Consider the following 25,692-nt stretch of genomic DNA (forward strand, 5'->3'; position numbering starts at 1 on the left):
GAAAGCAGTATGGAGATTCCTTGGAAAGCTAGGAATGGAACCACCATTTGACCCAGCTATTCCCCTTCTTGAACTATACCCAAAAGACCTAAAAAGAGCATACAACAGGGACACTGCTACATCAATGTTCATAGCAGCACAATTCACAATAGCTAGACTCTGGAACCAACCCAGATGCCCTTCAATAGATGAATGGATAAAAAAAAAAAAAATGTGGCATTTATACACAATGGAATATTACTCAGCACTTAAAAACAATAACAAAATCATGGCATTTGCAGGGAAATGGATGGCATTAGAGCAGATTATGCTAAGTGAAGCTAGCCAATCCCTAAAAAACAAATGCAGAATGTCTTCTTTGATATAAGGGGGGCGACTCAAAACAGAGCAGGGAGGAAGAGCATGAGAACAAGATTACCATTAAATAGGGATGAGAGGTGCGTGGGAATGGGAGAGAGAAGGGGAATTGCACGGAAGATGGTAGGAGACCCTCATTGTTATGCAAAATTACATATAAAATGGTGTGAGGGTAAAGAAAAAAAGAGAGAGAAACGTGTCACAGTAGATTGGGTAGAAAGAGGTGATGGGAGGTGAGGGGAGGGGAGGGGGGATAGGAAGGGCAGCAGAATACAATAGACACTAGTATGGCCCTATGTATAAACGTGGCTGTATAACCAATGTGATCCTGCAATCTGTACACATGGAAAAATAAAATTACGTACCCCATTTGAATCAAATGTATAATATGTCAAGATCATTGTAATGTTTTGAGCAACTAATAAAAAAAATTTTTAAAAAAAGTAAACAGAAAAACTTATGCCATACAAATGCTAAAACAAGAAAGCTGGAATGTCCATATAAATATCAGACAAGTATATCCAAGTCAGAGATTATTACCAGAAATAAAGAAATATATTTCATGAAGATAAAAGGGCCAATTGATCAAGAATATATAATGACAAATGTGTATATATATTAAACCAATAAAACTGATAAGAGAACTAAATTCATAATTAAAGTTGTAAATTTAAACAATCCCCTCTCAGCAATTGATAAAGCAAGTGGATAAAAATCAGTCATAATATGACTTTGACAACACCGTCAAAGAAGTTAACCAAATGGATAATAAAAACTCTCCACACAACCACTGTGGAATACACACTGTTTTCAAGTGCTCATGCAACATCTACCCAGATAGTCAATATTTTTAGTCCACAGAATAAGTCTAAAAAATTTAGATGGTGATCTGTGGGTATAGTTCAGTGGTAGAACATGTGCTTAGCATGTGTGGGCCGGGCCCTAAGATCAATCAATCCACAATACAAAAAAAAAAAGAAAAAAGAAAAAACTTTAGATGTTGCTACTTCATACAGTATATGCTCTAAAAAGAATGGAATCAGACTAGAAATCAACAACACAAAGATATCTGGAAAACTGCTAAATATTTATACATTAAAAATACTTCTAAATAATTCATTAGTCAATGAAAAATATTAGAAAATATTCTGAACTGCAATATAATGAAAACAACATACATGACAATTATGCAATGCAAATAAAGAAATGTTAACAGCAAAATTTAGTTTTAAACTCTTATATTAGAAAACATAAAAGGTGTAAGAAATGATTTATGTTCTACCCTAAGAAAACAGAATGAGAACAAATCAAACTCAAGATCAGTAGAAGGTAAAAAATAATAAGCTGGGCATGGTGGCACATGCCTGTAATCCCAGTGATTCAGGAGCTGAGACAGTGAGACTGCAAGCTCAAGGCCAGCCTCAGCAATTTAATGAGGCCTTAAGTAACTTAGCAAGACCCTGTCTCAAAATGAAAAATAAAAAGGGCTGAGAATGTGGCTTAATGGTTAAACATCTCTAGATTCAATCCCGGTACATGATGATGATGATGATGATGATGATGATGATGATGTGAAAAGCAGAAATTAATAAAATTGAAAAGAGAAAATTGCAGAGAAAATCAATAAAATTTTTAAGCAGGTTCTTTGGAAAGTTCAATAAACTTTTTAAGGCCTCTAGCCAGCTTAATGAAGAAAAAATAGAAAAGACATCAATTACCATGTAAGGAACGGAAGCAGGACATCACTATATATCCTACAAACATACCAATAAATTCAATAATTTGGATGAAATACCCACATTCTCAAGAGACACAGATTACAAAATATTGTTCAACAAAAACTTTAAAATCTAAATAATCCTATAACTATTTAAAAGATTAAATTTATAATATAAAACCTTCCCACAAAAACCCTGAGTCCAGATTACTTCATTAGTGAATGATATGAATCATTTAAGTAATAAATCCTACATAAACTCTTTCAGAAAATAGAAGGGAGATACTTCTCAACTCATGGCATGAGGTCAACATTAGTCCACAAACAAAACTAGATGAAATATTATGATTTAAAAAATAGATAAATATGCCTCATAAATGTAGAAGCAAGAGCCAGGTATGCCAGCATATGCCTGAAATCCCACTCACTTGGGAGGCTGAGACAGGAAGACTGCAAGTTTGGGACCAGCGTCAGCAACTTAGTGAGGCTCTAAGCAACTTAGCTAAACCCTATCTAAAAAAATAAAAAGAGCTGGGGATGTAGTTCGGTGGTAAAGCACCCCTGGGTTGCACCCTTGGTACAAAAAAGAAAAAAAAAAAAAGGTAGGAGCAATAACAATGAAAAAAGTCTGTATTATATTGCCAAATTAAATCTAGCAATGTAATACAGCATAACAGTGAGGTTTATCCCATGAATACAAAATTAGTTTAACAGTGTAAAGCAAATCACATATTAACAGAATAAAGATAAGAAATTATATGATCATCTCAACAGAAAGAGAAAAATGCATTTTCCAAAAATTGATTAAAATTCTCAATAAACTAAGAACAGTCAGGAACTTCCTCAAGCTGAATCTTTTAAAAAGCATCCATGAAAAACCTACAGCTGACATCATATTTCATAGTGAAAGCCTGAATACGCTCCTTGACAGCTTGGGGGTAGAATAGGCATGACCACTCTCAGCACTTCTGCTGAAAACTGAACTGGAGACATGAGGCAGAACAACAAGAAAAAGATCTAAGAAAGGAGGCAAAGAAGGGAGAAAGAGAGAAGCAAGGAAGGGAGTAGGGAGGAAGAGAAGAAGAAAGGAATGATAAATCAGAAAGGAAGAAGAAAAACTGAAAAGAACCTTTATTTGCAGAGAGTCTTCATTATATAGAAAGTCTTAAGAAACCTACCCAAAAAAGCTACAAAAATAATGTGAATTTAGCAAGGGTGCAGGATATAAAGTCTCTATAAAAATCAGTTATGTTTACAAGAGTAGCAATAAATAAATAGAATTAAATTAAATTTTTATTATTTTTACACACTATTTGTTAAATACTAAATTTTTAAACACTGTTTACAATAGCATCCAAAACATTTGGGAGTAGCTTAAGCAATATATTGATTTGAAATTTCTGTACACTGAAAACAAGCAAATATTGCTAAAATTAAAGACCTAAATAAACAATAGGCATGCCACATTCATGGATCAGAAGACTCAATATTGTTCAAATTCTCCCAAAACTATATGTTCCATGTGAAATCTCAAAGTCCCAGAAAATTACTTTGTAGAAATGACAAGCCAATAGTAAAATTTATATGAACATGCAAAGGTATTAAAATGGTCAAATCAATCTTGAAAAGAAATAAATATAAAAAAATTTGTATCACATGATTTCAAAGTATACTCTATAAAGCTACAGTAATCGACAGAGTATAACACTGGTGTAAGAAAAAATATAAAGAGTGTAAACAAAATTCTTAGTCTAGAAACAGACCCACAAAAAGTATGTAGTCAATTACTTTTCAGTAAAATTACCAAGGTTAATTCAATATGAAAAGGATAATTTTTTCAGCAATCAAACTGGAATGACCAGATAACGTTAATGAGGAAAGTCAATGCTTCCTCACACCACATAAAAACTAATTCCAAACTGATTGTATGCTTAAATGTAAAATCTTAAGCCTTAAGACTTATAGAAGTACAAGAGCATTCTTAACAAACTTGGTAAAAACAGAAAGAAGAACCATGAGAAGAAAAAATTAGTAAATTGAAATTTATCCAAATTTAAAATTTTTCCTCTTTGAAATACTTAAAAAGAAGACCCCTGACTTAGAAAAAACATTCACAATAAGTTGACAAAAGTATTATATATATTCAATATATAATAATAAAATGAGTACCTCAATTTCAAAATGGGTAAAACAAAAGCAAAACCAAAATCTCATTGGAAAATTTACACACAAACAAAAAGATATATGAATAGCCAACAAGAGCTCAAAAAGATGTTCACTATCATTATTCATCAGGGAGATGCAAATTAAACTACTACAACATGACCACCACAATGCAAAATTAGTTTAACAGTGTAAAGCAAATCAATATAATTTACCATATGAACAGAATAAAGATAAGAAATAATACAATCAACATATAAGTGTTGACAACAATATAGAACTGAACTCCCACACATTGCTGGAGGAAATATAAAATGTTACAATCATTTTTGAAGAATTGTTTGTACAATTCAAATAAAATTAAACATACACTTACCATATAGCATAGTATTTTCACACTAGTATTTATCAAAAAAAATGAATACCTTCATCAAAATACTTTTACATGAGTGTTTATAGCCTAACAACCAAAAACCTTCACCAAGGAGTCAAGCTCAATATAATACATCCAGATGATGGAATATGATACAAAAATAAAAAAGAAATAAACCACAAATATATCAACATGGATAAATCTCAAAAACATTAGCTGAGTGAAAGAAAAAGATACAAAAATGGTACATATATGATTGCATTCATTAAAAAAATCTTAGAATAAGAAAACTATAATGAAAAGAAGCTAATCAGTGGCTGCTTGTAGTGGACTGACTGAAAAGAGAAACAAGAGACTTGCAAAGTGACAAGAATGTTCTATATTTTTACTCTGATGTTGGTTAGATTAGTGTATACATCTGCAAAGTTATCAAACAACCTAGATGTGACACACACCTGTAATCCCAGCGGTTTAGGAGGCTGAGGAAGGAGGATCACAGGTTCAAAGAGCCTCAGAAACTTGGTGAGGCCTTAAGCAACTTGGCGATACCTTGTCTCAAAATAAAAAATTAAAAGGGCTGGGGTTGTGACTCAGTGGTTAAACACCTGTGGGTTCAATCCCTGGTACCAAAAAAAAAGTTATTAAACAGTATGCTTAAAATGGATCATTTGATTGAATGAAAATTATACCAATGTAATTTTTCAAAAGGAAAAAAGTGAAGGACAAACCAAAAATATACTTGAAAAGAAACATCATACTGAATGCTGCAAGTAAACATATGTCTGAAAATGATCTACCCATGTGAAACTGGCAACATGATATGAGAACACATGGGCTCTGTGAAAACAGGAGTAGAAAAATCATAGCAATTCAAGTCAGACGGAAAGCTAACCAAATGGGATAAAAATGGATTTGGATAAGATGTAAAATAAGTGTAAGCAAACTAAAAATAAAACAGCACAATTAGAAAACTTCACAGAAAGCAATAAACAAAAAGAGGAAATCTAGAGAGTTAGAGAGTAAACCAACCTGAGATGCTGAGACTATAGAGGGAAGACATGAAAACAGTGGTTACGATTGCTAGAGATCGCAGAAAATAAAAATCTGACCGAACTATTGTAGGTGTTCATGAGGAACAGAAAAAAACAACTGGAAGAAAAGCAGAAATTTCAAACTTCACTAATGAGACATTTCCTGAACAAAGATTGAAAATGGAACTCAATTCTCAGATTGAAAGTGCTCTTCAAATTACAAGAAAAAAATCAAGGAAAATTAATTCATGTCTAGAAATATTATAAAAACCTTAATAATAAATAAATAAATGTCTCCAAGAATCATGAAAAACATAGGAAGTCCTATGGAAGACAAAATTATACTTGTTTTTACAATTCTAAATGTGAGAAATCAATGAAGTAATATCTACATGTTTTCTATAGTAAGGCAGAATTTTCTTTCGTGTGTAAATAGACATGTTTTAAATATGCCTCAGCTAAAGAGAAAAAACAAAAACCTATATGCCACAGTTGAGAATATTTTCTCTATTGTTTGCTTAATGAAAATTCAAAATTTAAATTTCCCTAAAGTTTTCATTATTTCTTATTATTGTTTTAGACTTAAATTGCTCTTCTTTCATTAGAAAAAGGCAGAAGCTTATATTATTGATTTTAGACCTCCTTTCTAATCTGTCTTTAATACTGTAAATTTTCTTCTAAGCACTGCTTTTACTACGTGTCATAAATCTTGAAGCTAGTGCTATAACAGCTATGCTCTAGGACTAAAGGAAAATCTGAAATACACCTGGCTTAACACATTAAAAAACTAAGCCTTGAAGAAGAAAGTGATGCACCAGTAACTTCACTCCCACAAATGCAAAATACAAAGTTCAATATTTTGGGGGGAAATAAAATAGTCCAGAGTCTCTACAACATATTCTTCCCAATGCCTATCATATAATAAAAAATTCACAAGACATGGGAAAGAGCTAGACAATGTGAGCCATAATCAAGAACTAAAGAAATAAAAAAGACACATAGATGATTAGACTCACTCAGAATTAGGAATAAGGACTTAAAAATAAGTAATTTAAATATGAAAATATTACAGAAAAATAAATCACTAAGATGGGAATTCCAAAACTCAAAAAAGAAACTAAAAGAAAATTCTAGAATTAAAAAAACTAGAATGCATAAAATAAATAATTCAGTGGGGACTTTTTAAAATACATTGGTCACAGAAGAAGAACGGATCAGTGAACTTCAAGACAGGTTAAAATGAATCCAAACTAAAGAACAGATATAATTCTTCAAAGTTTCTGAGATTTTGGGACAATATTAAATATTTTTTTAAGTCTTGGAATGATAGGAGAAAAAGAAAGGAGTAGAATAAATATCTAGATAGGATAATATCTAATTTTTTTCTAAAACTGAATGACATAAAAACCACAGATTCAAGAAGTTCAACAAACCCCAAGCAGAATAAATATAAAGACTACAACACCTAAGTAGACCATAATGGAACTACTAGCTACAAAAAAAAAAAAAAAAAAAAAAACAGGAAGAAATCTTAAAAAGAGGCAGGGAGAAAATATATCACATTACATTCAGAGATCCAATAAATAAGAATAGCATATGGTTTTCTAATAGAATCTATAATTAGGCCTGTGAGGTGGTACATGCCTGTAATCCCAGCAGCTCAGCAGGCTGAAGCAGGAAGACTGTGAGTTCAAAGCCAGCCTTAGCTGCTTAGTGAGGCCCTAAGCAACTTGGCGAGACCTTGTCTCAAAAAATAAATAGGACTAGGGATGTGGCTCAGTGGTTAAGTGCCCCTGAGTTCAATCCCCAGTAACATCAACAACAACAAAAATTAACATCTTTATAATGTTAAAGGAGAAAATCAATAGTCACCAATTACAGTGTGAAATCAAAACAAAAAGATAACTCACTGTACTCAAATATTTGTAAATTAAACAACACTCATCTAAATAACACTAGAAAAGGAAAATATAGCAATAAAATGTTTAAACATTTTGAAAAGAATACTAGGAAGAATATATCATATTTGGTGAAATACAGCTAAGGTAGAAATTAAGGGAAACTGGTCATTTTTTTAATATTTTTTTTTTTTAGTTTTCGGTGGACACAACATCTTTATTTTATTTTTTTTTGTGGTGCTGAGGATCGAACCCAGGGCCCCCCATGCATGCCAGCGAGCGTGTTACCGCTTGAGCCACATCCCCAGCCCGAAACTGGTCATTTTAAACAAGTGATTAGAACTTTTTAATGTTGTAAGTCAACAATATAAACACTCCAAGAAGTTAGGAAAAAAGAAGAAAAAAATTAAATTCAGGAAAGTAAAAGTTAAAGGCAGAGAAATGAAATAAAGACACAATTTTCATCATTTTGGGCTTTTTATTTACTTTAAGCATTCAATAAAATGTAATACCTATTCAGGATAAAAACTCTAAGAAAACTGGAAATAAAATGAGGCTCTCTTAACTGACATAAAAGATAACTGCAAAACCCTACCGCTAACACCATACTTAATGGTGAAATAGTCTCTAAAGTTAAAAACAAAGAAATATTGTCCATTCTTTCCATTTCTATTCATCAGACCTTTTGTTCTGAAGGTCCTGGATAACTAAAAAGAAAACAATGATGACTGGTACAAAGTTTGGAAAAGTAGCAGCACAAATGACCTCATTGTCTATGTAAAATATCCAACAACCCACAAGATCTAATCACTGAATTAAAAAATAATGATGGGATAAAAGATTAATATATAAAAAGAATTGGATTTCTTTAGGCTAGCAATAAACAATTAAAAATTAATTTTTGAATAATCCACTTACAATAGTATAAAAGAAACCAAACGAGGCAGAGCCCACCTGCCTGCACTGCATCACCGTTGCCTGGAGTTCTGGAGGAAGAGCTTGCCTGTCTGCACTGCACCTGAGGCCCAGAGTTCTAGGACAGAGCCACCCCATGCCCATGCTGAGAGCCACCCCAAGCTGGGGTTCCTTATTCACCAAAGCATGACTCCACAGACCAACATCAGGAAACATAGAGGCTTGAGGTTGCCACTGCCACAAAAGTGGGATATTGCTGCTTCTATCAAGAGACAACAATAAGGACAGGCTGTACCAGAGGTTTCTCTACTAGGGGTGCTAACAGTTATCCTGTTACTGAGGTAACAAGGAGTCTTGCATAGGATTGCCTATCTCTTGTTTCTCCTACTAACAACCAACTTCCTATTATTATCCTCTCACTAGTCATATAATCTAATACCTCCATATTCTCACAGCCTACCTCATAAACATCTCAGCCAACCTCCCATTCCCCTCATCCACCATAAGAAATTGTAAACCATTATGCAAACCAATTGATTATATGGTTGAAGATAACTGAACTCGTCATTTCTGTTTATAGTGACAAAACTGTAAATGTAAAAATGGAAGCTAACTGATATATGGCTACATGTTGGGTACATTGAGTGCTATAATATTGATCTCTCCCTTAAAAGTGAGGTATTGGTAACTATAGGCACACTAGTATGACAGAAATCGTAATACCTCAGATCTACACTGCAAGAGAGGAAGGCACATAGACATCATGAAAAAAAAAAGGGAGAAAAGTGCTCCAAACAAACCAAGACACCACAACAATAGAATCCATAGGTGGTGAGGTAGGTGAAATGTCAGAGAATGAGTTCAGAATATACTAACTAAAATGATTTGGGAATTAAAGAACAACCTAAGTGAGCAGATACAGGCAAAAATAGATCACACCAACAAAGAGATAAAACAGGTTGCAAGAGATTACTTCAAGAAAGACACAGAGATACTGAAAAAAAAAAAAACTAGAAATGAAAGAAACAATAAGCCAATTTAAAAAAAAACTCAATAGATAACATCACCAACAGACTAGACCATTTGGAAGAAAGAATCTCAGACAATGAAGACAAAATATACAATCTTGAAAATGAAGTTGACCTCACAGTAAAGATGGTAAGAAATCATGAACACAACTTCCAAGAATTATGGGATACCATCAAAAGACCAAATTTAAGATTTATCGGGATAGAAGAGGGTTCAGAGATTCAAACCAAAGTAATGCACAATCTCTTCAATAAAATAATATCAGAAAATTTCCCAAGTATGAAGAATGAATTGGAAATTCAAATAAAAGAGGCCTATATGACACCAAATATTCAAAATTACGACATATCTACATCAAGACACATTATAGTGAAAATGCGTAGCATACAGAATAAGGATAGTATTTTAAAGGCCGCAAGAGAGAAAAATCAGATCACCTATAAGGGAAGACCAGCAGATCTGGTCTTCTGATCTGATCTCAGCAGATTTTTCAACCCAGACTCTCAAAGCCCGGCCATCCTGGAACAACATATACCAAGATCTAAAAGATAATGGATGAAAACCAAGAATCTTATATCTAGCAAAATTAAGCTTAAGATTTGATGACAAAATAAAAATCTTCCATGATAAACAAAAGCTAAAAGAATTTACAGCAAGAAATCTGCACTACAGAACATTCTTAGCAAAATATTCGAGGAGAAAATGAAAAACAACAGTGAAACAGCAATGAATATCTGCAAAGGGAAGAAATGTAGTAAAAGAAAAGCCAACCAAAAGAGAAACCAAGTCAAGCTAAATAAAAAAAAATAAACAAAAATGACCAGTAATACAAATTATATCTCAATAATAATCCTAAATATTAATAGCTTAAACTTATCAATCAAAAGACATAGGCTGGTAGATTGGATTTTAAAAAAAGACCCAACAATATGCTACCTTCAAGAGACTTATAGGAAAAACAGACTGAAGGTGAAAGGCCATTCACATGGCCTACTTAAGCAAGCAGGAGTTTCCATCCTCATATCAAATAAAGTAGACTTCAAGCCAAAGTTAATCAAAAGGGATAAAGATGGACATTTCATACAGTTATAAATGTATATGCTCCAAACAATGGAGCATCTACATTCATCAATCAAACTCTTCTCAAGTTCAACAGTCAAATAGATCACAACACAATAATTCTGGGTGACTTTAACACACCTCTTTCACCAATAGATAGAACTATCAAACAAAAGCTAAACAAAGAAACTATAGAACTCAATACTACAATCAATAACTTAGACTTAACTGACATATATAGAGTATATTATTCATCAATGAGCAAATGCACTTTCTTCTCAGCAGAACATGGATCCTTCTCTAAAATAGACCATATGTTATGCAACAAAGCAAATCTTAAAAAATACAGAAAAGTAGAGATATTACCCTGCATTCTATCAGACCACAACGGAATGAAATTAGAAATCAATGATAAAATAAAAAATAAAAGCTATTCCAATACCTGGATATTAAATAATATGCTATTAAATTGAACAATGGGTTGCAAAAGATATCAAGGAGGAGATTAAAAACTTCTTAGAAGTAAGTGAGAACACCAATACAACATATCAAAATCAATGGGACACTATGAAGGCAGTGCTAAGAGGAAAGTTCATTGCATGGAGTTCATTCCTTCAAAGAAGAAAGACTCAACAAATAAATGACCTAACATTACATCTCAAAGCTCTAGAAAGAGAAGAACAAATCAACCCCAAAAGCAGTAGGAGACAGGAAATAATTAAAATTAGAGCTGAAATCAATAAAATTAAAACAAAAGAAATAACTAAAAAAACTGACAAAACAAAATTTGTTTCTTTAAAAAAAATAAACAAGATTGATAAACCATTAACTATGCTAATGAAGAGAAGGAGAGAGAAAACTCAAATTACTAACACCCATGATGAAAAAGGAAATATTATAACGGACATTACAGAAATGCAGAAGATAATTAGAAATAATTTTGAAAATTTGTACTCCAATAAAATAGAAAATATTAAAGACATCAACAAATTTCTAAAGGTATATGATATGCCTAAACTAAATCAGCATGATATACACAATTTAAGACAAGGAAATAGAGAACACCATCAAAAGTCTACTAACCAAGAAAAGCCCAGGACCGATGGATACACAACTGACTTCTACAAGACCTTTAAAGAAGAATTAACACAAATATTTCTCAAACTATTTCATGAAACAGAAAAAGAAGGAACACTTCCAAACACATACTATGAGGCCAATATCACCCTGATTGCAAAACCAGACAAAGACACATCAAAGAAAGAAAACTTCAGACCAATATCTCTAATACATATAAATGCAAAAATTCCCAATAAAATTCTGGCAAATCAAATACAAAAACATATCAAAAAGATAGTGCATCACAATCAAGTAGGATTCATCTCAGGAATGCAAGGTTGGTTCAACATATGGAAATCAATAAATGTAATTCATCACATCAATAGACTCAAAGATAAAAGTCACATGAACATCTCAATAGATGCTGAGAAAGCATTTGATAATTTACAGCATCCCTTTATGTTCAAAACATAATATACATGATATACACAATTTAAACAGATCAATTTAAAACAAGGAAATAGAGGACACCATCAAAAGTGTCCTCTAAAAACTAGGGATAACAGAAACATACTTCAACACTGTAAAAGCTATCTATGCTAAGCCCCAGGCCAACATTATTCTAAGTGGAGAAAAATTGAAAGCAATCCCTCTAAACTATGGCATATTCATGCAATGAAATACTTACTTAGCAATAAAAAGAATTAATATCCACAAGGAGATGGATTAACCTAAATAAAATTATAATGATTAAAGTCAGATTTGACAAAATACATACTGTTTGATCTCCATTTATATGCATACCTGAATTAAATGAATACATGTATGATACAGAAACCAGATTAGTGATAATCTAAGTGTAGAAGAGGAGCTGATGATTGGAAGAGGCATATCATTATTTTCTGGGGTGATGGCAACATTATATTATCTTTATCTGGATGGTAATTACATGAGAATTGTAGATTTTTCATAAATGATAAGCTGTACACTTAATATTTGTATATCTTACTATGTACAAAATATGCCTTAATTAAATACTGTTATCTCTAACGAAAGAGAGGTATAATGCCTGACAGTTTTCTAAAACTGACAAAAGGTCAAGTTCCACATAGGAAAGTAATACGAACTCCACAAAAAGACAAGAACAAATTATCAAAACTAGATGAGCCAAAAATCATAAATAAAGAAAAATAAATAAATAATGAAGAAAGGCAATTTATCTTCAAAGGAGTGATAAATGACAACTGACTTCACAGTAGAAACAAGAATCGAGAAAAATGATGAAATTCCTTCCAAGAATGCACATAAAAGAACTGCCAATCTAAAATTGTATACATAGAGAAAATCTTTGAGAAATAACAGCAAAACACTCATTTTCAGACTAGCACTAACTCAGAAAATTTGTCCCCAGTAGAATGGCACTAAAGGAAATATAAAAGGAAAACAAAAGTGAAATCCCAGATAGGAGCAAAGAGATGCCAAAAATGGGGGAGAGGGAGTACAGAGCAAGAGAAAAGAAAACATAATGAATATCAACTAAATAGAACAATAATTATAGTCTGTAGGGGAAAAGTTATAGATATAACAATTATTTTTATATATAACAAAATTATAATAATTATATCATAGCATACATATCAGGAGGGAATAAAAGAAGTTAAAACCTATTGCCAGTTTACAGAAAAAGGTAAAAGTACTATTTTATAAGCCACGAATGTATGGAACAATCTCTAGGGTAGTGATTAAAAGAACAGAAAAAGATTGAATAATGCACTAAGACAAAGACAAGGTGGTAAGATATTTAAATATACTTAATATACTCAAAAAGAGGCAAAAAGGAGAGGAAAAAAATGTGGATTTAAGAGCAAAGAGCTGGGTGCAATGGCCCATGCTTGTAATCCCAGAGGGTCGAGAGGCTGAGGCAGGAGGATGGTGAGTTCAAAGTCAGCCTCAGCTAAAGTGAGGCACTAAGCAATTCAATGACACTCTGTCTCTAAATAAAATAGAAAATAGGGCTGGGGATGTGGCTCAGTGGTCAAGTACCCCTGAGTTCAATCTCTGGTACCTGCCCCCCCACAACAAAAGAGCAAAGAAACCATTATTATATATGGGCTAATCTTATTTGACCTAAATGCTCCAATTAAAACACAAAGTTCATAAAAATTGAGTTTAAAAAAGAATTGCATGCTACTTACAAGACATACATGAAATACAGACTATAAAATCTTAAAAGAATGGAAAAAGTTATAACAAACACTTGTAAAAGCTGGTGTTGCTGCATTAGTTTTATACAAAGCCTCATGAGAGATTAAAAACATGAATTTCAAAATGATACAAGTTTCAGTTCATGAGAAAAGTATTGCACTCTAAATTTGCACCTAATAATGAACGTAGTCTCAAAACACAAACATCAGATATTAACAGAATTACAAGGAGGAATTAGACAAATTCACAATCAGAGTAAGATATTTTAACACTCTACTCTTGGTAACTGATAGAAAAAAATAAACACAAATGCAATAACAATAAGAAGATCTGAACTACACAATTTAAAATTGATTTAATTGACATATATAAAACACTATAAAAACAACTGCCAAATACAAATTTTTAAGTACATAGAAATATTTACAAAAATAACTATATGCTTATCCCTAAAGAAAGTGTTAAAAATGTCAATTATGTAAAATAAAGCAAAGTATGTTATCTGACCAAGAAAAACCAAACTTTAAATTACCCTTGTAAATCATCCATGGGACAAAGAAGAAATCATGAAGGAACTTGGACATGAGCACAGAACATAGGTTTTAGCAATAAGGCAAAAAGACATAAAAGATTTACAAATTGAAAAAGAAACATTATACTTTATTGTCAATAACAATATAGTCGCATACACTAAAAGTTTTTTAAACAAACCTATCACAATAAAATTTTAGAATTCAAAATGATTTAGCAATATTGCTGGATACAAAATCAATACACTAAAATTAATTACATGTCCACATACCAGAACAAAGGGTTAGAAAATGTAATTTTTGAAAGGTATATCATTGACAATAACATCAAAAATATACACAGAACACTAAAACAGCAATGGGGGAAAGTAAAGAAAGGAAAAACAATAGATATATACCATGTTAATGGATTGGGAGACTCAATATTATAAAGATATCAATTCCCCAAATTGATCAAAATTATCCAAATATAATCTGAAGATAATCAAAATCCTAGCAGTTGGTTGTTGTACTTACATTTAACTTAACAAAATCTTCAACTTAACAAAGCTGGATATAGTCAAGTTATTCTCAAAAGAGGAAATAGAAAAGGATAAAGAACAGGAAGAGGTGAGAATGAAGAAGAGGAAAAGAACAACAATAAGATGGCAGGGTTCACACTCCTGGATATGACATTTTATTTTAAGCTATAGTAATTAAGACATTGTGGTATCGGCAAAGGGAAAAATATGCCAATTGAACTAAATAAAAAATCCAGAGACATCCTTAAATAGAACTAAATAAAGAATCCAGAGACAGATCATCCTTAAATAGAAAACTGATTTATGACAAAAATGATACTACAGAGCAGTAAAGAAAGAACAATATTTTCAATAAATGATGTTGAGTCAATTGACTATCCATCCGAGAAAAAATTAACATTACTTCAACACCATACAGAAAAATTAATTCCAGATACATCTAAAAGGTTAAAAGCAAAGATTATAGAAGACAACAAAAACATTGTGTTAGTTTTAGGGTATAGAAAATTTTTCTTAGATAAGATATAAAAAAGACTAAACATAAAGATTGCTAATCTTATAAAATTAAAAATAAGAATTACATTTAGAGAGTGAAAAATAAGAAAAGGTATTTATAATTAACATATATCACTGACAAAGATTATATACACAGGATATCCAAGTGGCCAATAACATGAAAAAGTGTTCAACTTCATTAGTAATAAGGCAAGGGCAAATTATAACCACAATAAGATATTTCAACACATCCTTGATAATGACTAAAAATTTTTAAGTTAACAAAACAAAGTATTCCCAAAATGTGGAATTATAAGATAAAAATAATACTCATATGCTGATAAATTGGGATAAAAATTAGTATAATTACTTTAGGAAGTTGTTTGCTATTTTCCATTAAAGTTAGACATGTGAGCACCCTCTGATCATGTGTAATTCCATTGTAGGCATACACCCAATAGAACTGCATGCGATTTTATACCAAAAGCCATACAGAAGGATGTTCATAGCAGTATTATTTGTAATGGGCGCAAATATCCATGAATAGAGGAAGAGATAGGTAAACATGGCATATTCTATTGATAGACTATCTATAGCAATAAAAATTAATAAAGTACAATTATCCTCAGCACCATGGGCCATATACACACACGCACACATACATACATACACACACACAAACACACACACACACACACAAATTAAATAAATAATGGATACTTCCATTTCTATAAAACTCAAAAACAGACAAATCTAATCTCTGGTGTTGGAAGAAGAAATAGATAATCATTGAGAGGGGGCACATTGTGAGAGATATTCCACATACAAATAATTTCTAAGGGTTTTCTGCATGAGTCTAATGCACCAATAAAAAAGTTTAAAACATTTTAATTATATGGGGATAAAATCAATATAATAAAAAGATAACTGTGTTGGGCTCAGTGGTACAGTAAGTTCAATCCTCAGCTCAGAAAAGATAACTCAGAACTCAATAATGAGGAGTAAAGGACTGATGGACCTTCTTCTGCTTGTACTCAGAATCCAACAGTACTAATGTGGAGTTAGATATGTGGTAGACAGGCCTAAGTTTAACCTTCCAGTTATTCCCTATTTTTAGCAAAAGTCTCTTAGAAATGTAACTCTGATGCCACATCTTTTGTCTCATAGTGCAAATCTAAACTAACCAACAACTGGTGGTATTCTTTGCTACAAAAGCTAAATTATTTATTAGTTGGGACACTATAACAAGAAAATCACTAAGTAATTACTTTCTCCCTTATAGAAGCAGAGCTGCTTAGAACAATATAATGGCTATTTTCATTCTCAAGAAACTTGTTATAATCTTTTGTATGTTTTTTTAAACAGGAGAAAAATATTTTAATTATACATATATGATTAGGAGTCCCATAAAATATATGAGACTCCAATTTTTTTTATCTTTAACACTCATACTTAATCAAAATTGGTGTATATTGTTGATATATATCAATAAAACAAAAATAAGTAAACATTTTGGATCTCTAAATCCTCATTATTTTATCTTCTTCATATAAGTTGTAAATATTTTTGTTAACTATGTTTAAAAAGCAATGCAGTTTAGCTGAGTGTGGTAGCACACTCCTGTAATCCCAGAAGCTCAGGAGGCTGAGGCAGGAGGATGGAGAATTCAAAGACAGCCTCAGCAAGAACAAGGTGCTAAACAACTCAGTGAGGACCCGGTCTCTAAATAAAATACAAAATAAGCCTGGGGATGTGGCTCAGAAGTTGAGTGCCTCTGAATTCAATCTCCAGTACCCCCCCAAAAAGCAATACAGTTTATATACATTACAGCAAATTAATAACAATTATTAAAGCTATATGTGTTCATAGGATTATTCCTTAAATGTCTCTGTATTTGAAATATACAATAAAAGTTGAGGTGAAACTTGTATCATTTTATACAATATGATCTTTAAAACATGTGTCAAAAAATTTGAGAGAAATATACCAAAATGTTAACAGTGGTCATTTCTAAGTGGCAATATTTTTTTTTCCTTCTTACGTGTTGGTTTAATTTTTCTATAGGCAATTATTTTCTTTCATAAAAATCAAATTTACTTTTCATAAAAGAAATAAATCACTGGGAAAACATACAAAAATTGCTAGCCCCTAAGAAAGATTTCATCTTTGAGCTTTGAAGCCCATAAAATCCTCTCTCTATATAAATTTTATTATTGAGAATATTTGGGATTGCAGTGCCATCTAACTATATATCCTTTGGTATGCTTTTCATTTCAGCAGGTATTGAAGAAAGATTCTAATGCTTTAGATAAAATTTAATTAAGAACTGAATTCATAAAAGTGACATCCCACTGTTAGAAGAGAAAATGTGAAGTTCAAATTCATGCTGTCCCTTCATTATCTGTGAGAAAGAAGGCATGTGACTTAAATTCTGTTTCCCACTCATCACCTGCAGAATTGAAATAAGAAAACCTACTGCTGAAAATTTTTGTGAAGATGAATTGAGAAAGTGTAAAAGATCTACTGTGGGGCTTAGTCCATAAATTGTGTTCAATTAGAAGGCTGAAAAATTAGATAGCAAGCAGCTAGAACAATGTCTGAGAAACAGCGTATGCTGGATACATAGTAATATAAAGACCAGAATGATTAATTCTCCATGACCTTTGTTCCCTGCATGGAATGCCATGGTCTACCAGAGTGGGAATTGTAAGAGAGCTACCTCCCAGGGGCCTGAGATAAAGCCTGGCACATGGAAGGTGCCCCATAACACACTGCTGAATGAACAGAAGCATGGATGTACAATTTCAAGAAGGACCGGAGACAACCATGTCTTGGTCAGACAACTCAAGAGAGGATGAAAGAAATGCTCTGATCCTAGTAGGCATGACCTAAGCTATTTTGGGAAGACAGGTTTGTCTGACCTTTATAGAAAGTATGGCCACACGAGTAAGTGGGCGGGGGGCACTGTCAGTGCGCTGGAATTATGGGATACTCTGGATAGGCAAATGTCTTCAAGTGGCTTCTCCATTTAAACCTGCACCTGGTTTCCCTCTGCTCATAGTGTAAAATCCAAACCCCATTCACAGGCTCTGTCAACCCTTCTGCCTACCTCTCAGTGCTCTCTTCTAGCTCCACTGTCTTAAGCTGCATTTGACTTTCTCCAGTTCCTGAGTACTACCCTGCTATTCTTGACCTCCACCTCTGAACCATGGATTTCCTTTTGCCTCACACTTACATTTAACCCACTCACACTTATTCCCTTCTGACATCTAGTGTGTACACACTGATACTTCAGGTTTTAGCTCAAATGTCCTTTACTTAGAACCTTCCTTAACAAATGCACCTCTCCAAACTAGCCCACCATCAGGGTAGGTTTGGAGACCCTTCTATGTGTTCCCACAGCTCTCTGTATTTGCTCCACCTTAGCACTTATAGTGTCCAGGTCTTTCCCCCACAACCTGATGTAAGCTCCAAGATATTAATGACTTTAGTCTGTTAAATTCACTGCTTTGCCATCAGTACCCAGAATAATGCTTGGCTAATAATAATGGGCACTCCAAAAACATGTGTTGAATAAAATGAATGATTCATATCCAGATTGTATTAAGCTCCATGAGGTCTGGTTTTGAGTTGGCTCCTATATCATCATTTGATGTTGATTATCCATTCAAACATCACACATGTGCTTATTTCAGGGACCTAATAAGAAAGGGTTGGTGTCTAATACTTCAATAGTTTACCTTTTATTCTATTAATGTGTTCAACATTTTTGCTAATTTTTACATTTATATTATCTAGTTAGCAACACTGAAACATTCTCTGTTGATGATATAAAATACCAATGATGCCAATTTCCAACTTCAAAAAATTTACTTATTATTTATCTTAATTGTTTTGTTATTCTTGTACCCACCTATTAGTCTGGGTAAAATAAGCCCATACAGGACCATCAAAGCCCAAATAATAGGTGTTAGTAACATTTGGCTTTAAATCTTCATCAAGAATATAAATCAGATACCTAAAATAAGTTAAATCCTCTTAGAACCAACTCAAATCACCTTTGTAAAGATGTAATGCCAACAAATTAGTAAACTCTCAGAACATTAGTACACACTCACAATGATCTGAACAAAGGCTGCCCTTGCAAAAACACCCACCCCTCCCATTCTCAGAAAAACATGTGTTCAATTAAGCTGGGTAGGGGAGTTGGGGTGGGTAGGATTGTGCTTTGAAAGTCCATTTGCATAAGGGATTTTTGCCCTTTCGTTTTTATAACACATAAACATAAATAACAATGTAGGACCTCAAATTTGTTTGTTTTGCAAGGTTTTTTGGTAGATATGTCATTACATTTAAAATTAATGTTTACGTCACATGGTTAATTACCAAGACTCATCAATTATTGACTCTTTCTGACCAATGGTGCTATCAGGATCACTTAATTTTTATTTAGTGCATAAAATGGAAACACCACTGAAAGTGCTGCCAAGAATCTCAGAGCAGAATTAGCCAGCTGGAGTTTCTGCTAAATGATGAGCAAATGCGTAGTACTACTCTTACCATTCAGGCTTATGAAGTGATTAATTTTATCAATAGCTACAACTGTAGGCCAGCTGTATATAGCAAATGGGATTGGAACTTTGGCAGTTTGCTATGATGTCATAAATACTTTTGAAATTGATTTTAGTTATTGTATTTTTTTTAAGAGATGGGAATCTTGCTGTGTTTCCTAGGCTGGCCCCCAATTCCTGGGCTCAAGGGATCCTCTTGTCTCAGTCTCCCAAGTAGCCAGGATTACCACAACTGGCCAGTTAATTTATTTTTAAACCACCTAGTGTCAGAAAGGATTTATGACAGTGTTTAAAGGCACAGTAAATATAATCCCGCAAGACCTTTTTTAAAATCCATGAGCCACGTGTGGCATAGGAGAAATAAAGATGGGGCATCACAGGCCTCTTCTCTTCTTACCTGTGTACTGCAACCCCCTGTACTCGCTTATTGCCCCGGGAGGTTTTAAATTGGGCCAATAGTGGAAAAGCATTTGCACAGCTGGAGGTTTCACTTGTGAAGGCCCATAGGCAATAACATACAAAAGGTCCTACAGGAAACAGGAAGCATATTTTGACTTAGCACCATCAAATAACAATAAATATTCATTCACTATTACTAGAGCAGTGGGAATTCCAGTGGAGAGGGTGAGGTGGGTCACTTTCCTGGAATCCATCATCCAGGTGTGCTTCACAGTTTAGACCACATTATAGCATTATAATTATTCATTATTTGCTCATTTATTTGTTCTTCTATAAATGATCCCTCCGGGCAGAATTCAAAAGGACACGATCTGATAAAAATTTTTCCCAAATTGTATTCATCTTAAAGAAAGATTTTAGGGATTTTGTTTTGTTTGCAATGCTGGAGATGGAACTCAGGGCCTTGCACATGCTAGGCAAGCACTCTACCACTGAGCGACACCCCAACTCAAAGAAAGTGTTTAGAATAACATACATCAGTTTAAAAAAATATTTTCCTAATCACATTTCTTAACAATTCACATCTCCTATTTGAAAGAAAGCAGATTCTCAACTTTTCAAATTAAAAAAAAATACATGTCATACAGCATAATATTTGGCTAATTTCAAGAATAAGATGTATTTAATTACTTTATCTGTCAAGGCACTGCTCTAGATGATAGTTTAGTAAAGAAAAAAGAATATCCACTGCCACATAAGAAAACTAAGACAACAAAAACTTTGACCTAAGCAACAGATACAATATGCAAATAATTTTTACCATTTTAGATAAATTAATGTAGTGACTATGGGTTAAATTTGACCCCAAACTTACTTTCCAGACTTCTTGTTTATATTTCATGAGGCATTCCAGTAACTGACAATGATACACTGTAAGAAGAAAATGTAATGTGCACATGAAATGTAAATACCAAACATCCTTTGAGATACATAAACTACTTTAATATGATTTCCAATTCCAATCATTAAATTGTTAATTACTTATCGCCACATATTCATATTTTCAAAAATACCATAATCTCTTGACTTATCAAGCTTTACTCAAGGTCTTTGAGAAGTATGACACATATCATATTACTAGACATGTTAATAAAAGTCTTTAGTGATCATATTTCTGCAACATAAACTTGTATCAATGCAATAAAGAACTACAGAGAAGGGAAAACAGGATCGTAATGAAAACTCATTTATTGAGAATTCATTATGTACCAAGTATCAGGCTAAAAGTTTTATGGCATATTATCTCACACCCACCGTGTTTCAGTTCAGAAAACAGCTTCCTATCTTGCCCAAAGATGGACAGATAGCAACCGACAGACTGATGGGATTAGATTGAGAGTTTCATCACTTGAGCAGTGTTATGGTTTGGATGTGAGGTGTCCCCCAAAAGCTCATGTGTGAGACAATGTAAGAAGATTCATAGGAGAAATGATTGGGTTATAAGAGTCTTAACCCAATCAGTGAATTAATCCCAATAGGGATTAACTGAGGGGTAATTGAAGGAGGTGGGTATTGGGGCGTGGCTTTGGGTGTATATTTTGTATCTGGAGTGTGGAGACCTCTCTCTGCTTTCTATTCACCATGTAAGCTGCTTCCCTCCCTCACAGTCTTGCACTATGATGTCCTGCCTCACCTAGAGCCCCAAGGAATGAGCCAGCCTTTTATGAACTGAGACTCTGAAACTGTGAGCCCCCAAATAAATGTTTCCTCCTTTAAAATTGTTCTAGTCAGGACTGGGGTTGTGTCTCAGCAGTAGAGCGCTCACCTAGCATGTGTGAGGCACTGGGTTTGATCTTCAGCACCACACAAATAAATAAATAAAGATATTGTGTCCACCTATAACTAAAAAATAAACATTTTTTAAAAAATTGTTCTAGTCAGATCTTTTAGTCACAGCAGCAAAACAGCTGACTAAAGCAAGCAATAATTCCATCTTGGGAAAGAATTTTTTCAGAGCTACACAACAACAAGCTCCCTTGATTTCCCATGTTCATTTGAGGAGTAAAGACACTGTCATCCTAGTTAGATACCTTTTTGCTCTACCTTCCAGCTCCATCATGACCCTGACATTGTTCTCACTTCAGCCACCAGTGACCCTATGGCACTCAGTTCACTGGATGGTTTTCAGTCTGCATCTCACTGATGTCTCAGAGGCATTCAGTGCTGCTGACCACTGTCAGTTTTTTAAATCACTCTCTTCCCATGGCTACCTGATGTGACATGACCCTCTCCTATCACCTGTGTTGGACACTGCTATCAACAACCCCTTTTCCCTGTCATCTGCCAATGCACAGACTTTTCCAAATCCCCTTGCAACCACAGGACTCCATCCTTGCCAGTAGGACCTAAGAGAGAAAACTTCTAGGGAACTTCTCATATTGTTTTCCTCTTTGATTAAAAGAAAAGGGCCTACCAAGAGACCTTTCTCTAACGACTCTAACTCATCTTGGTTTTGAATGTGGTTGTCTGAGGAAATAATGACCTCCACTGTGGCAATCATTGCACAAACATGAGGGAAAGTCTAAGGAAACAAGAAGATGCTATCTCAGCCCTTGATACTGTAGAGCTAACTTTAAGACTTCCTACTGAGCAAACCACAAAAGTGTTTTGCAGCTTTTATTTCAGTTTTCATTTTTTAATTGGTTTGTTATAATTATGTATAATTATATATGAATATTATAATAGTGGGGTTTGTTACACATTTTTACATGTAGTTTAAAGTATCTGTTAGCTAAGCAGGTAACTCTCAATCTCCTTGGCAACTTCACCCTCTTCCACAGGTCCACTTCCTGTTGGAGTTCCTAGAGGCCTGGTCCAAGAAACACTCTACTTTTCATTCTGTACTCTCCCCCCAAGCAATCTCACACTCATATTAACTACAGAAGCCATCTATGTGAAATTGGATGAAGGTCATTTGATACTCAGGTGTAGGCTCAGAATTCATTATCTCTAGTCTAGAATTCTGTTCTGAGGTCCAAAACTATAACACAACTACCTAATAACCATCTCCTCTGAGATGTCTCAAAGGCTTCTTGAACACAACATGTCCAAATCAGATCTCATGCTCTTCCCTCAGAAGCCTCATCTTCTGGTGCCTCATTTATCAATGAATATAACCTCCATGTCTAGTTAGAGCAAGTCAGAAGAAACCCACTAGACACAATGTGTCACCAAGTCTTATCAATTTGACTTCATAAATAGCTCTCAGAAGATCCATTTTTTTTTCTATTTCAATTGTCCTTGCCTTTGACATGCATGCCTGAACAAATGCAATGAGTTCCTTATCAGTCCATCTATACCCAATCTGGCCCTTTCTCATTCCATTCTCCATTGCATCTACTTAAAACCCCTCAGTGGCTTCCCATTAGATATGATATAAACAGAGGACATCTTGCCTAACACAGCCTACAACATCCTGAATATTCTCTAACTCTCAGCTCATACTAGCTAGCCCTCCCCTAGAGTTCCATCTACACTGATCATTCAGTCTCACTGGCTTGCCAGGCTCCTTCTTGACACAAGATTCTACCACCTGAACTTCTGTCTCACTCCCATCCTGTAGATCTTCTTAATACAACTCACTCATCATTCAATTCTTGTACCAAAACTTGCTTCCTCTGAGAAACCCCCACCAAACTCCTCAACAAAAGCAAAATTTCCTTTCATAGAGTTTTATAATACAAGATACTTCAAGCATTTGTCATAACTGAAACTTTATCCTTGGTTTTATAATTATTTGATTAATATATTTACCCTCCTCCAAAATGTGATATGCTTCACAAGATGAAGGTGGGATCTGTTCTGTTTATTAACCATAGGGTCCCATACTCAGTGACAATGTATTGAATAGTTACTCTAGAAATGGAAGGTTGTCTTTAAGCCACCACTGAGTGTTTAAGTACACATGTTCCAAGACTTATACAGTGTCTGTCTGCATGTTCTGCTACATGAATCTCTGTAGTATTCCACCTACTGCCCCCTGAACAGACCTGGAAAGTTCCTCTGTTTAAACTATTTCCCTCCCAGAATGTCTTACTTATCCTATCAATCAAAACTCTATTCATATTTTCTTTGCTCAAGGAACATAAAGTCTTTCCTGATCATTTCAATTCATAGAGTTCTCCCCCCTGATTAATTAACACCATCTATAGCATTTATTTGGCACTTTCCACATACCCTGTACATGGGTTAATTAATGACTTAAATAAATATGCCTAACTGACCCAATTAAATAAGTTCCACAAGAAGAGTCATATTTTGTATTTCTGTGTGGTTATCGCCATTTCTAACAGAGAATCCTGTACATGGAGGTTATTCAATCAATGCCTCTTACTTGAGGAAGTGCTCTGCTCTGTCCTTGACACAGAATCAGCTAAAAGAAACAAGCTGTCACTTGTTGCTTCTCCCAATAAATATTTAAACAATAGATAGCATTAGAGCAGATTATGCTAAGTGAAGTTAGCCAATCCCCGCCCCCCCAAAAAAACAAATGCCGAATGTCTTCTTTGATATAAACGGGGGGGGGGGGGGGGGAAGCATGGGAAGAAGATTACCTCTAGATAGGGAAGAGAAGTGGGAGGGAAAGGAAGGGAGAAGGGGAATTTCATGGAAGATGGAAGGAGACCCTCATCATTATACAAAATACATGTATGAAGATGTGAGGGGAAAAAAAAAGAGAATAGCATCACCTTGGATAGAAAGAAGTGATGGGAGGGGAGTGGAAGGGATGGGGGTAAAGGAAGGATAGTAGAATTAAATAGACATTATTATTGCTGTGTGTATATACCAATGTGATTCTGCAACCTGGACACTCAGAAAAATGAGAAATTATACCCCATCTGATTCAAATGTATGATATGTCAAGGTCATTGTACTGTCATGTGTAACTAATTAAAACAAATAAAATTTTTTTTTAAAAAAAGACAAGCCATAAGATTAAGAAAAAAAAATTTAAACAATAGAATGATGTCTGTGTACTCGGCCCCAGTGGATTTTGCTTTACTTTTTAACTTTTTCCCATATCACAAGACTATTTGGGGCCAGAACTGTAATTCCTAGTATAAAATAGCTGGTTATAAGCATTTCCCATGAACATATGAAAATAATCTGATAAATAATTCTACCTGATCACAGTAGAGATAAAAATATTCAATTCTATGAAGAAAATGCCAAACCATAGAATTTGCATTTCTTTTACTTGGTACAATGTGCCAGTCACTGTCAAGCACTTTACCTCTACTTAACTCAGTACAAATTCAAAACAACATTTTAAAGTACTGTAAGAAGAATTATTCCCATTTCATAGATGAG

General features: G+C 33.8%; 1 protein-coding gene across 4 annotated transcripts in view; it reads right to left on the reverse strand.

Annotated features, from left to right (window-relative positions):
* The window catches only part of Unc79 (unc-79 subunit of NALCN channel complex), a 213,649-nt gene that overhangs the window by 175,414 nt on the left and 12,543 nt on the right, over nt 1–25,692 (reverse strand). For all 4 annotated transcript variants that reach the window (XM_076848004.2, XM_076848003.2, XM_076848001.2 and 1 more), the window contains exons 3-4: nt 21,197–21,252; nt 20,321–20,450 (exon numbers count right to left, since the gene is read on the reverse strand). In XM_076848004.2, coding sequence (XP_076704119.1) covers nt 20,321–20,450; nt 21,197–21,252 — 186 coding nt within the window. The remainder of the gene's footprint in view (nt 1–20,320; nt 20,451–21,196; nt 21,253–25,692) is intronic.

This window comes from Callospermophilus lateralis, chromosome 3 (assembly GCF_048772815.1).
Source record: "Callospermophilus lateralis isolate mCalLat2 chromosome 3, mCalLat2.hap1, whole genome shotgun sequence".
Classification (NCBI taxonomy): domain Eukaryota; kingdom Metazoa; phylum Chordata; class Mammalia; order Rodentia; family Sciuridae; genus Callospermophilus; species Callospermophilus lateralis.